The sequence below is a fragment of the Lissotriton vulgaris genome, chromosome 6 (assembly GCF_964263255.1).
Source record: "Lissotriton vulgaris chromosome 6, aLisVul1.2, whole genome shotgun sequence".
In the NCBI taxonomy this organism is placed as follows: Eukaryota; Metazoa; Chordata; class Amphibia; order Caudata; family Salamandridae; genus Lissotriton; species Lissotriton vulgaris.
The window spans coordinates 790,699,296-790,713,698 of record NC_141694.1 but is presented as its reverse complement, the minus strand read 5'-3'; the positions used below and the strand labels follow the sequence as shown (position 1 = coordinate 790,713,698).

General features: G+C 42.7%; 1 protein-coding gene across 2 annotated transcripts in view; it reads left to right on the top strand.

The window, feature by feature from the left end:
* Positions 1–13,804, top strand: part of LOC147708011 (N-acetylglucosamine transporter UNC93A-like) — a 515,404-nt gene extending 501,600 nt beyond the window's left edge. For both annotated transcript variants that reach the window (XM_086925281.1, XM_086925280.1), the window contains 2 exons: positions 5,731–5,862; positions 13,340–13,804. In XM_086925281.1, coding sequence (XP_086781407.1) covers positions 5,731–5,862; positions 13,340–13,572 — 365 coding nt within the window. In that variant the 3' untranslated portion in view covers positions 13,573–13,804. The remainder of the gene's footprint in view (positions 1–5,730; positions 5,863–13,339) is intronic.
* Positions 13,805–14,403: the final 599 nt, after the last annotated feature.

Here is a 14,403-nt window from a genome sequence, read left to right as displayed (position 1 = left end):
GATGTACCATTGTTAAGAACAGCGAAGGACTCTTTTTAAAGGTGAAGCCAATAGGTGTGCTGGCATAATGCCAGCATTGAAAGTGGCCTGCTGCCATTTTGAAGCCCCCTAGAATAGGGACTTTTGGAATTCTTCTGTCTCAAGTCTGAACTGTTGAAAGTGTGATGCCTTTGGTGGGATAGGTTCAGTGACTCCAACCATCAGCGAATCAGGACACTTCTCAGGATCCTGCGATTCTGCCATGCGGTGACGCTACTTGACGGCCTTCTGTTAGCCTGCTGCCATCATGAATACTAGTTTCCAACCTGTGCTGAAGTTCAGTATTCAAACCCTCTTTGAAATCAGATCCACTCCAGTTCCATTACAGGGTTTACTTTTCAACCACTAATGCATTATGGTACTTGCAAGCCTTACCTTACCATGAGAGCTGGAGAGGAGATTTTTGGTGAATCATATTATACTTGAAACTATGTATAACCTCTAGCAGCATGCCCATATGCTCCCTTGCATGAATTCTAGTCATATTACGAAGCCAGATCCAATCCTTGTTCCAATCTGTATTTTCGTTCTGCCTACTGGTTGCCATCTGGAATCACTGTGCACTCCTTCAGGAAGAAAGCTAGAGGAGGGACTTTGACAACTCTCTCCTACGCCATGTTGAAACCTGCTCACATCTCTTCTGAATTCCAATTACCCGGTGTGGCTGGGAGCCAGGAGGGGGGATTTAAACCTGGTTTCTACATTCAGAACTTGTGCTTTAACTGCTGTTGCTGGGAGCTCCTGCTATCTTCTCCAGTTGCCTGCACTGCTGAATCCTTGAAAACCTTGAGAGGAGTTCCTGATTACTGCTACTGCTTTTTGCAGTGTCCTGCTTTCCCGTGACTGCTCCGAGCAGCATTGTGCTTGTGTTTCATTGTGCGTATGTGTTTCCATTGTCTCTGAGAGTCACCTTCGTTCCTTGCTTGATTTCTGTGTTTTCCCTGTTTGGCTTCTGACCACGTATTTGCTGAGTTGGCAGAGGTTTCCTTTATTATCTTGTTCTGAATTTCTGTTTTGTCCTTATTTTGAATTCCTGTGTTTATTACATGTATCAGCAGGGCATAACTTGTTTCAGTGCCTGTTGGGTACGTCCTCAAGTTCCTTGCTCTATATCCTAGGTCCAATTACCTGTACCAACAGGGCAGTACTTGCTCCAATTCCAGTTGGGTACATCCTCGAGTTCCTTGCTTTAAATCCTAGGTCCAGTTTCCTTGTACCAGCAGGCCATAACTTGTGCTAGTGCCTGTTGGGTACATCCTCGAGTTCCTTGTTTTGAATCCAAGTTCCATTTCCCTGTACCAGCGGGGTATTACTTGTTCCAGCGCCTTTTGGGTGCAGCCTGCCCTTGATTCCTGTATTCCTATTCCTGATTTCAGAATCCTTGTACATAATTCATGGTCTTGTTTTTCATCTGGTCTGATTGTTATCTTGTGTATTCTGTGTTCTATGTATTATTTAGGCTTTGGTTTTCTGTTTCATTCCAAATTTGATCCACTGTCTGTTGCAACACATATCCGTTTACAGTGTGACCCCTTCCTCAGGTCATACTTTGTTCTTGTCTGTCTCCTACCCTGTGTTGTTTAGTGGCCTCAGTTATAATTAGAGTAGCCTGGTATAACCTTGCCTAGTCTCCTTGCTAATGGTTACCTCTGGAATCACTCAGCCCTGCCTTCTCTCCCTGACAATATTGCTTTTCTAATAGTAAGTAAAAGAAGGCTGCTGTCTTTCTGGGCTGATAGTGAGACCTTTAAAGCAGCTTTCCTTTTTTTCCAATCTTTGGAAGAGCGTCTCCAAGATCAGACCACTTAGCCATCTATTGTCTCAGGGATAAAAAGTACAAGAATTGTATCTTTACAAAAGAATTAGTCGATGCTGGACTTTAGCTGAGCGAGTCCTGAAGACAGTCGTTGATCCTATCTCCCACATCTTCACTGCTCTAGACTTGACCGCAAGGAAGATTTTCAGGCACCTGAGAATTTTGAACCTAAAAACGTATTAACCGAGGGAGGATTGCGACACGGTCAAAATGGTATTTGACCAAGATGCAACCTCAGCTAGCAAGATATTCTGATCATCCGATTCTGAGCTTTCTGCAATGAAGTTCAAAGTTTCAGCACATCAATGGAAATAAGGTATCCAACCTCAATGTGCACTGTACAGTCATGGCTCCCAGCCTTGTCCTGTTGGTGGACTTAAGCTTCCAAAATAGTGACTAAATTCAAACATAGGGAGCAAGGACAGACAAATGCAGCAAGGTGGTATTGTAAGTAGGCTATGAGGAGCCTGATGCATGGGATGCATAACAAGTCACTCCTTCATCTCCTCCATGACTATGTGAATGTCATACCACCTGATTATCAACAAAACCCTTATAACCAAAAACAGTGATATAAAACCATAACTTGTTACAATACCAAGGGCAGCGGTCAAACAACATGATAGAGATTTGTGAAAATTGAGCCCTCCTAACTTTCTGGTACGCATTTTGCACCTCCCTCAAATGGCTCCTTATAAAAATGAAGCACATCGAATTTTCACACTACATTAAGCAGTACCTTTGGAAATCAATGATTTAGGTAAACAAATAATGTTAATTTTCCTGTTTTTACTTTACCTCTATGTAATAAATATGGCATACCTCTCAGCGGTGTATTTCCTTGGCTATTGAAAATATGAATGCAACATCATTAATATGATTATTATTGTAATAAAAATAAGGTTTCCTGCTGAACTATGATGGCACTGTTGCCTTTTTGTGACATCCCATTCCCCTTTTCTGTGCAATAGTACTTCTGATTCATGGTGCACATGGTCATCTGGGAATATCCACATTGCTCGATAAAAGATTCCTGCACAAGGTCTGCTGCTTTCAGCTTGCCATGTAGAAGGGTAGGGATTTTGTGTATTCCGCTATACAAGCACTCCGTGTTCTATTTGAGGTTGATGGATACTTGAGAATAGCTAATGTCAGTGGCTCTGATGCAACATTTTTGGCTGTGTAATTAGTTATGTGTCCTCTCTTCAATTGTGATTGTGTTGTGGTAGGAAGTCAGTCACGCATTCAGTGAATAAACACATATGTAATTTATTTAAACCTGTGTTACATCCTCTACAAAGGTGTGTGTGGGCACGCATATTGGTGTGACCTTCACATACACCCATGCATCATGTACTTTTTGTGGTATGTTTCGAAAAAGTTTTGAAAAATGCTATGTGAGATTCAGTTTGTTTAAAGACTGCCAGATAGAGTCACGGATGGTTATAAGCCTATGATAACATTTTCAGTAATAATTCCCTGAAGAGAGCCAGTGGCATACTATTGCAAACATGATTCACTTTTTTATCTCTAGGTGTTCCTCGAGCTTTGATGAGGTAAGTACTGATTGAAACATCCTCCATATGTTCCTCATCATTCTAGTCATTCAGATTTTATTTCTGATGGTAATTTCTTTGTTCCATTTGGTCCCTTCATTCAATGTATGGGCTTTGTGAGAACTTGTCAGCTGTATTTAACTATTCATCTAATGTAGCATCATGTGCATGAACATCATTTTGGTAGTATCCATTGCATACACAAATGTGGTAGGTGTGGGTGTGCATGACAGTTTTTTCTGTGTTTTATTAATTGCAACTGATATCTTACTTGTGTACTGAAATGGTAAACAACATTTCAGCAAGATTTAGTTTTCATGGTCTTTTTCTGAGGAGGTAGGTTTATATGACTTAAGTGTTTATGCACAAGGGTGGAATGTAATTTGCTGAGTGCAACAATCACTCAGATGTGCATGTAGATGGGTTAATGCTAATACGTTGCTAACAGCCTATGGTTCTGGCAACTATATCTACCAGACATCCATCTGCACTTTGCTAACACTGATAATCCCTATATATTAACAGTTGCACAAATTCTAAAAAACAGATGCCTGCACTTGTATTTCCAAATTAGCATTTGCTAAATGTGGCTGATTCTTACACAAGTGCTACGCAACAGAATGCTGAATAAATCATACATTCACCCCCAGTCAAGAGATCTGGGTTAAATCCATTGTTCTTTTGCTCACCATGCCACCCCAGTTTTGACCCAGCCATATTCAAATCAGTCTTGACCCTGTGCCTCATGGGAACAGTCCAGACCGAACTGCCAAGCCAGCTCCTTACTGAATCAGAAACAAGCATCCTGGGACCGGTTTCTGGGTATTACCCTTCATCAGCCAGGCTAGCTTGAATCCAGTAACACAGTGAGCAAGGGGCCCATATCTGGGCATACCCATCCCACTTAGGGTGAAAAGTGATACGCAAACAAATGATGGACGCAATGCTGAATAAATCATACATTCACCCCTAGTCAAATATTTGGGTTAAATCCATCGTTCATCTGCTCACCATGCCACCCCAGTTTAGACCCAGCCATATGCAAATCAGTCTTGACCCTGTGCCTCATGGGAACAGTCCAGACCCAACTACCAAGCCAGGTCCTCACTGGACCGGAAACGAGCATCCTGGGACCGGTTTCTGGGTATTTCCCTTCATCAGCCAGGCTTCCTTGAATCCAGTGGCACAGCGAGCAAGTGACCCACGTATGGGCACACCCTTCCCACTTATGGTGAAAAGTGCTACCCAAACAAATGATGGATGGAATGCTGAATAAATTATGCATTCACCCCTAGTCAAGAGATCTGGCTTAAATCCATTGTTCTTTTGCTCACCATGCCACCCCAGTTTAGACCCAGCCATATGCAAATTAGTCTTAACCCTGTGCCTCATGGGAACAGTCTAGACTGAACTGCCAAGCCAAGACCTCAAAGCGGTCCCAGGATGATTGTTTCCGGTCTAGGGACGACCTGGCTTGGCAGTTCGGGCTGGAATGTTCCCACAAGGAACAGGCTCAAGACTGATTTGCATATAGCTGGGTCTACACTGGGGTTGTGTGGTGAGCAAAAGAATGATGGATTGAACCCAGATCCTTGTGACTGGGGGAGAATGCTTGCATTGTCCAGCATTCAGTCCATCAATTGTTTCTTTTCCATATGTCACCCTTAGTGGGAAGGGTATGCCCAGACGTGGAACCCATGCAAACTACACCACTGGATTCAAGCTAGTCTGGCTGATGAAGGGTGATACACTGAAACTGGTCCCTAGATGCTTGTTTCCGGTCCAGTTATGACCTGGCTTGGCAGTTCAGGCTGGAATGTACCCACAAGAAACAGGGTCAAGACTGATTTGAATATGGCTGGGTCTAAACTGGGGTGGGGTTGGTGAGAAAAGAATGATGGATGTAACCCAGATCTTTGTGACTGGGGGTGAATGCTTGCATTGTCCAGCATTCCGTCCATCAATAGTTTATTTTCCATATGATTCTTAGACACACACACACATATATAAACCGACAACACCCACACATAACTCTCACCCTCTCTCTCTGTGTCTCTCTCTCTCTCTTCCTTCTCCCTCTCTTTCTCCCCCTCTCACATACACACAGAACCACAATCACCCTCTCTCTTTCTATCCCTACTTTCTCCCGCTCCCTCTCTCCGTCTCTCTCCCTGACCGGGAAGCGATTCTAGTATCCCTCTGAGTTGTAACAATGGCCTTTCCTTCTAAATTTATATATCTAAAGAAAGTTTCACTATCTATAATGCTAATAACCTAGCACAAATATGGTGTTGCTGAGACAGTGTCCTATCCTTACAGCTGCAGCTACCAGCGCTTCCTGCATCATTGCCTTATTACTCTGGAAACCTCACCCTGATCAGTTTGTGGTGTTCTTCATCTTTCCTGCTCTGTGGAGCATGTCTGATTCCATTTGTCAGACCTTGCTGAATGGTAAGTTTTCTTTTGCCCACCTACAGAAATACAAAAATTGTATTAAAATATATCAGATTACCTAATCCCATAATGTGTGGCAGATCAAGGAAAGATGTGTATCTTGTCTTATGTGTAATCAAAATTGGACTGGTCTATCAAGATTTAGTACAGGACTCAAAACTAAATGTACTGAGGAACAGAATGTGCTCCTTCATGAAGCCCTCACCCACCAACCTAGTTGGTGGCATGCTTTATCATTGGGCCCACCCAGTGACACTGAATGTGTCCCGGTTGTGCTTCAACGCCTGTATTGCAGCGGAGCTGGTATGTTACTGAGAGTGCAGTGGTGGTGGAGTGATACGTGAACAGATTAAAAACTATCCAGTGATCCCAGTGCCCGCGGGGGCTATCTTTAATATCTGGGCCTCTGGTAGCGTTAAAAACAAGGCAGTGGATGTAGGTGGAGTGGTAATTATGAACTCCTGCATCCAGTGGTAGGTCTACATGTTTTAGCCAGGCCTTTTCTTAAACTGGCTTTCATCAGGACCAAAAAACTGTGAAGGTGGATACTACACTAATAGTGAGTGTGTGGTTTGAAATGTGTTGCACGCGCTAAGGGGCCATAAGTGTGGGAGGGGGGATTCCCTCTCCAAGCATAACTGTACATACAACATAAATAACAGACAAAACATACAGGGAAGAGTCTTAGCATGGTTGCAGTAGAAACAGCGAAATAGTATTGTTTCTGGTGATGATGTGCATATAAAGCCGGTAATATGCGGTTAATTGTGTAGCCGTATTGGTGGTACGGATAGGTGATCTTACCTACATATGCACTGACACGTGTGGTGAGCTATACATTAAAGCACACACACATAATTAACAGGTGGCTACTGTGTAGTATGTTCTTACGCTAGCGTTTTGTAGCGAATGCCCCTACAGAGAAGTCCAGCAGAGGTATGGACCCTGTAAGAAAAAAGTAGTGGCCCGTGGGCTTTGCATAACCTGTGGAGAGAAATTCTAACCCGGTAGTAGTGCTGGTTTGTCTGGCATTTGTTACTCACAGTAATGGCGGTCACAACCCTTTCAAAACCTGTTCGGCTGCAGCAGCTCTCCGTAGGAAATGCTTTTGAAATACAATGGTCTTCAACCATTACTTTCCTTCAACTGAATTAATCAATGTATGATCAATATTACCACATAGTTGCGGGATACGTCTCTCAGATCAACCCTACACATTCAATGTATTGAATTTATACAAAGACAAAAAAACAAACAAAATGCAACAGCAGCAATTTACAAAATATGGGGCAATTTTAATTCATTGCATTTACCACTATCTTTATATCAAAAACTTTCAGGTTGCCCAAAGGGGGCGTGCAAGAAATAAAGAATTGTCAAGTGCTCAGTAGGAGGAAATAGATAAAGGCATAGAGATATTCACAATATTATATACACAATAGATCGGTTGCACAGTTCACCGTCTGACAATAGCCTGGCCTATGATATAAATTTCATACACATTTTTCATTAAATGGAGACATAGCTTCCAAAAACTTGTTGCACCAAAAAATGTGTTTCACAATCTTCCTGGCTCAAAAAGATCGCCAATCTTTTTGAGCCAGGAAGATTGATTCCGCGGTCTTATCCCCATATATGCCCAGGAACCAAGGGTCTGAGCTACCTACGATTGTTGGACACAAGATAATTGAAGTTTGGGACTTCCTGTAAATACCATGGACAATTGAATATGCAGAGATACAAGCCTGCGAAACCGTGAGAATAAATTACTCTATCTACGTTCCGTGGACAAGGAATTAACACTAACCTTGGGACAAAGGGTGAAGATATCTCACTTGGTCCATCCCCACTATAGGGGCCAACACTACTCTTTGGGTTGCCCGATGTATTAGTCCTGATGAAGACTCGCATGGCCACGGTCTAACTCACCCATAGGCCCTAAGACGAGTCGAAACGTCAACGCTCCCCCCTTTTTCTCAACACCTGGATTGTGAAGCACATTTTCTGGTGCAACAAGTTTTTGGAAGCTATGTCTCCATTTAATGAAAAATGTGTATGAAATTTATATCATAGGCCAGGCTATTGTCAGACGGTGAACTGTGCAACCGATCTATTGTGTATATAATATTGTGAATATCTCTATGCCTTTATCTATTTCCTCCTACTGAGCACTTGACAATTCTTTATTTCTTGCACGCCGTCTTTGGGCAACCTGAAAGTTTTTGATGTAAAGATAGTGGTAAATGCAATGAATTAAAATTGCCCCTGATTTTGTAAATTGCTGCTGTTGCATGTTGTTTGTTTTTTTGTCTTTTTATAAATTCCATACATTGAATGTGTAGGGTTGATCTGAGAGACATATCCCGCAACTATGTGGTAATATTGATCATACATTGATTAACTCAGTTGAAGGAAAGTAATGGTTGAAGACCATTGTATTTTAAAAGTATCTAATACTCAGGTCTTTGACTTCTTGGGTTACCCCATTCTGGATAATGGTCTCCGTAGGAAATGAGCCTCTGTGTAAGCCGTCTTTAAATACGGTAAGTTCAGGTGTCCCGCATTGAAGCCAGAGGCGTTGTTGTCAACCAGACATACCAATGACATGTGTCACCACATACAATGTGGCCTCACATAAAGTTGCCAGCATTATCCTGAAACACTGGTGCATCATCAACTCAGGGGCAAGAGACTGGGATAAACCGCTTTTTGCCTACAATTGTGCCAGTAACCTAAAAGACCAACTAGTGTCGACACAACCTGAAAAACAGACCACAGCAAACAACACCATCCTCACCACATGGGGTCTCCCCAAAGTCATTGGACACTACCCATGTAATGATTGTAGTTTATGCCACCTCACTAACCAAACCAAAACACTCAATCTGGAACCTGGCAAGACCTGAAAGCAGGCAAAACACACCAATTGTAACTCAAGTAACGTTGTCTATTTAATCACCTGCCCCTGCGGCCTCCGCTATGTGGGCATGATGACACGGAAGGTGAGGACTCGCATAGTAGAGCACCGCAGCACCATCAGGTGCAAAAGGAACATCAGCCGTCTCACTGGCCATTACATACAGAGTGGTCATACTCCCAATGACATGATCTAGCCAGAGTTCGAACAATTCAATCACGATCCACTGAACAATGAAAAGATACTGCTGGCAAAAGAACGGCGTGGATCTACCGCTTGTCCACTGACCATGAAGGACTGAACGATTCTATCCCCTGGCACAGCCTTAGAACCTAGCACGGCCCTATGAACACCTTACATACCCCCATTTAGGTGTAATCTCCGTGTAAATACAACCTTTAACTGACTTTGGGTTCTAAATATACTCTGTGGGTTCCATACAGGGTTCTTGGCTCTAATACGCCCCACTCTAGGTGTAGTTTCCGAGTGAACTCCTTAACCACTGACCATGGATCTTAAATACATTTTTGCGTTTCCAATCAATCTGTTTGTCCCACCTAGGGTTTGCGCTTAACCTTAAACTTTAACCCTCATCTTTAATTTTTATCTCATATCCTTAATTCAAGCAGTGCCTCTCCATTTACTGAGCACCTTCTTTTAATACACACTAATCATTGGAGGCGCGCACCAAACCCTCGGGCTATTCCGCCCTCCTTCTATTTTATTTCTCTTTTCTCTGCAGCTCACGTAAACAGCGCTTGCAACTGTGTTCACTGGTTGTCGTGACAACAGGCACACGTTAGCTCCACGTGACACCAGCGTCATCACCCGCATTCAGCTCCACACATGGCCGTCTGTTTTCCATGTCTAACTTTTCCAAACAGACGCCTCTGGCCACAATGCGGGGCACCTGAACTTAACGATTGGGGTATTTAAAGATGGCTTACACAGAGGCTCATTTCCTACGGAGAGCCGCTGCATCCGAACAGGTTTTGAAAGGGTCATGACCTCCATTACCTTGAGTAGCAAACGCCAGACCAACCAGCGCTACTACCGGGTAAGACTTTCTCCCCACAGATTTTACAAAGCCTACGGGCCACCACTTTTTTTCTTACAGGGTCTATACCTCTGCCGGACTTCCCTATAGGGGCATTCCCTAAAAAACGCTGGCGTAAGAACATACTACACAGTATCCACCTTGTAATTATGTGTGTGCTTTACTATATAGCTCACCACACGTGTCAGCGCATATGTCGGTAAAATCCCCTATCAGTACCACCAATACGGCTACACAATTAACTGCATATTACCCGCTTTATATGCACATCATCACCGGAAACGATACTATTTTGCTGTTTCTACTGCAACCATGCTAAGACTCTTCCCTGTATATTTTGTCTGTCATTATGTTGTATGTCCAGTTATGCTTGGAGAGGGAATCCCCCCTCCCACACGTATGGCACCTTAGCACAAGCAACACATTTCAAACCACATACTCACTATACGTGTAGTATCCACCTTCACAGATTTTTGGTCCTGAGGAAAGCCAGTTTAAGAAAAGGCCTAGCTGTAACATGTAGACCTACCACTGGATGCAGGAGTTCATAATTACCACTCCACCTACATTCACTGCCTTGTTTTTAACGCTACCAGAGGCCCAGATATTAAAGATAGCCCCCACGGGCAGTGTGACCACTGGATAGTTTTTAACCTGTTCACAAATCACTCCACCACCACTGCACTCTCAGTAACATACCAGCTCCGCTGCAATACAGGTTTTGAAGCACACCCAGGACACATTCGGTGTTACTGGGTGGGCCCGATGATGAAGCATGCCACCAACTAGGTTGGTGGGTGAGGGCTTCATGAAGAAACACATTCTGTTCCCCGATACATACAGTTTTGAGTCCTGTACTAAATCTTGATAGACCAGTCCAATTTTGATTATAATCTCCTTGGGGATACGGATTGGCTACCCAATCCTCTCTCTCTCCTTGATAATCGATTATCTCGTCTTATGACCAGGCTTTAGGATGAAGTAGGACAAGGCTAGTCGAGTGACTGTATATTAATTTCCTATTGAAGTTTCAGAATACAGAAATGAATATGTTTGAGGGCAGTTTTCATCATTTAAGTGAATGTTCTTTGCAGCGTTTTCAACTATTTGGAGAAGCCAGATGTCTTTTACTATTTCTACTATATCTCCCATGCTCCTTAACTCCAGCTATTGTACTTTTTAGTAAACAGGTAAAGAAAAGACAGGGCTTACCATTTAAAAAAACTTCTAGGGTGAGTCTGCATGTCAGATAATAAAACACCACAGGGTAGGGATCGCATAGCCAACAAAGAATTCTGAACATATATGTGGTAGTACTCACATAAGGGAGCGAGGGGGAAATTGGACACAGGGGTTCCCTCAATTCCCCATTCCTAAGCAATGCATATCATAAGGGAAGTATCCGCCTAAAATATGGTTAAACGCTCACTGTTAGGAGGGTATTTCTGTATATAAAAAGGGGCTCTCACCCATACATTTCTATATGGCATGCTTCATCACTGAGTCCTCACCTGGTGGGGGTGTGAGTGACACCAGGTGGGCTCTACCCTACTGCTGGTGGGTGCACTCAGTTAGATATTTAGGTTTGGGACCGGGAACAGCTAAAATGTCCTAAGGTGTCTAACCATGTTGCTTTATTTATATTTATATTCAGCCACCTTAGAGAGATTAAAAGGCATATGGGCGAAGATGGATAGAGATTCTCAATGATCCTTGAGTCAACATGTTTCAGCTGTTAAGCTACTCACTAAGGTTCTCCAGCTTTAATCAGGACTTGCCTGGCCCCGTTTATGTATTTTTTCACTTTTATATTTCGGACAGATCACTCTATGTGTTGCCTAATCATTTTTTAGCGTGCACTCATTCAGACCACTCTACCATCTCTGTTTCCACACTTTGGGTAATGTGTTTCATGCTCAATTTGTTGTATCTTTTTTTGGGTGGACCCGAGGTGTCTGTACTAACGTAAAGTCATGCTTGTTAAGTCTTTCAAGGTGTCCATATTTACTCATTAGAGATGTGCAAACCTATTGAATGTATCATATTCAAGAAATAATTGTCATTTTTCCCAGTACCTCTACCCTGTGGTGGCATTGGAGCAGGTCATTGTAAGTTACGTACAGAGATGGTGTTCCTAGCATGCCCCAAAGAAGATTACAAGCAGGCAACCCTCACGACACACTGTGGTTAGGGCTATCTCTTAAAGGGATCAAGAAAAGCAAAATGGAAACAATGGACAAGTCATGTGCTGTAGTGTGTGTGCAGCATCAGGCCCTATAAAGGCAGTTCCACCAGTAACTAAGTATGGGGCCATATTATCAAGAAAGGGCGATACATTATAGCCGCTTTTATCTGCAGTTTCCTGCCACTAAAACGGCGATAATGGGCTTGATAGTATGCCCTTGTGAATTCCCATAGAAGCCCAGGTTAACACCATAACCTGGGCTTCTATGGGAATTCACAAGGGCATATTATCAAGCCCATTATCACCACTTTAGCAGCAGTTTCCCGCCGATAAAAGCGGCGATAATGTTTCGCCCTTTCTTGATAATATGGCGCTAGGTACCCAAACCAACACTGCTTTTTATTGATCATGGTGTGATGGTCACTGTGTTTGGTGAACAGACTTTGAGTCCGAGCAATCATGACACCGGCACCGTGGGCAACGCTCTGGGCCTGGAGGCTGAAAGAAGGACAGCGCCTTGCCCTTTGGCCTTAACCCTTTTTCTGTCTAAGCGTCGACATATTTAACTGTTGACTAGCATGAAATGCTGTTTTTCCATGCGTTTTTCATCTCTTTCGGATATACTTTGGTTTCAGTATTTTAGTTATATCTGTTCTCCCCGGTGTGCAATATGGCGAGGTGCACTGTTGTAAGTTTATTTCCTACGTCATCATGCCCGGCCTCACACCTATTTTAGTGCCCTAACTCCTGAATTATGGAGTTCAGACAAGCCACGTTACCCTTTCCTTCCTTAATACAATGTGTGAAGTAACAGCGTTATATAAAAATAGTACATATTTATTTATAAAATATTTATTAACCTATTGTTAATTTAAAACATAATGTAACATTACAAAATAATTACATGAATTCTAACAAATTCTATACATCACTTTTAATAATTATTAATGCAGCGTATATCTATTTTTTTCTTTGTGTGGGAGTTTATTTTTAAATTTAAACTTCTCTTGTATGTGCCTGGTTTCATTTGGCGATAGAATTTTATGTAAATGTTAGGTTTTACGATTTAAATATATCTGGCTTTGGGTAGAAACTATAATTGAGATGTTCAAGGCAATTTTAGCACTGCACTGGCTTCACACCGGAGTTGATCTGTGCTGCTGTTTGTGCTGCTATGGACTAGAAAGCGCCTCCTTGCAATCATACAGATGAGTGTAAGCCTGGGAGCAGATGTATAATTTATCAATTACCAGGGAAGATACATTTTCTGCAGCAATCCGCCCAACATGTCAACAATTCTTCTTTTTTTTCACAGCTCTTTATGGAGTTTTATTTGCTGAGCACAAAGAGGCTGCCTTTGCCAACTATCGTCTCTGGGAGTCACTGGGCTTCGTCATTTCCTTTGCGTACAGCTCCTTCCTGTGCATTTACGTGACGCTTTACATAGTGCTATCTGTCCTGGCGCTTGGCATCACTCTCTATGGAATTGTGGAATTCATCGAATCCAGGAAGCGACCAGTGACATTAAAAGAAATTCAAGGAAACTAGAAGTCTTTGAGCATCAAAAATCCAAGCATCTCAGCACAAACTATCGATTCGAGGAGACACAAATAAACTCAAACTCCAATATGTAACCACAATGCATGTTTGAGAAAAAAATCTTTTAATATGATATGACAATAAAACCAACATCAGATAGCCTAAATTGTGTCCAGAACTTGGGTGTAGAGTCTCGAAGAGCTGGGTTACCTCTCCCGGACCCCGTTTTATTGATCATGACCATTCCTAGTCATGTGCCCAAGTCCAGCACCACTACTCAACTTAAAATGGTGTATCACTGAGTTTTACTTAGAGTCGACTCTGTTATTTGAAGTAGAGACTTTGAGGCAGATTTATAAGCCCCTTGCATCACTTTTACACTGCTGTAGCATCACTTTTGTGACGCAACAGCGGCGTAAAAAATGCTGCAAATTTAATACGTGACGCATCTATGGAGATGCGTCACATTGTAAAGCCCTGCGTGACATTATACCTGCGTCAGGTGTAATCTATGCAGGGTAGGCGTTCCCACGCAGGAAAGCCTCGTAAAAATGATGCAGTGAAATCTATTTCAATGCGTGACTTTTAGGAAGCCACTGTTTCAAACCCTTACGCCTGCTTGAGTGATGCAGTGTATTGGAAATAGGCCACAACACGCATTACTGAAGTTGCGTCGTGCTTGTGACACAACTCCACCAATAGATGAGTCAGAAATTCTGATGCATCTGTCAATCCTTGCGCCATAGTGCCCCATATTGTAAATACGGCGCATCTCTGTTGGCGCAAGGGTTTTTTACTCAGGCCCAGGGAAACTGACGCACCTATACAGACGCGTTGGTT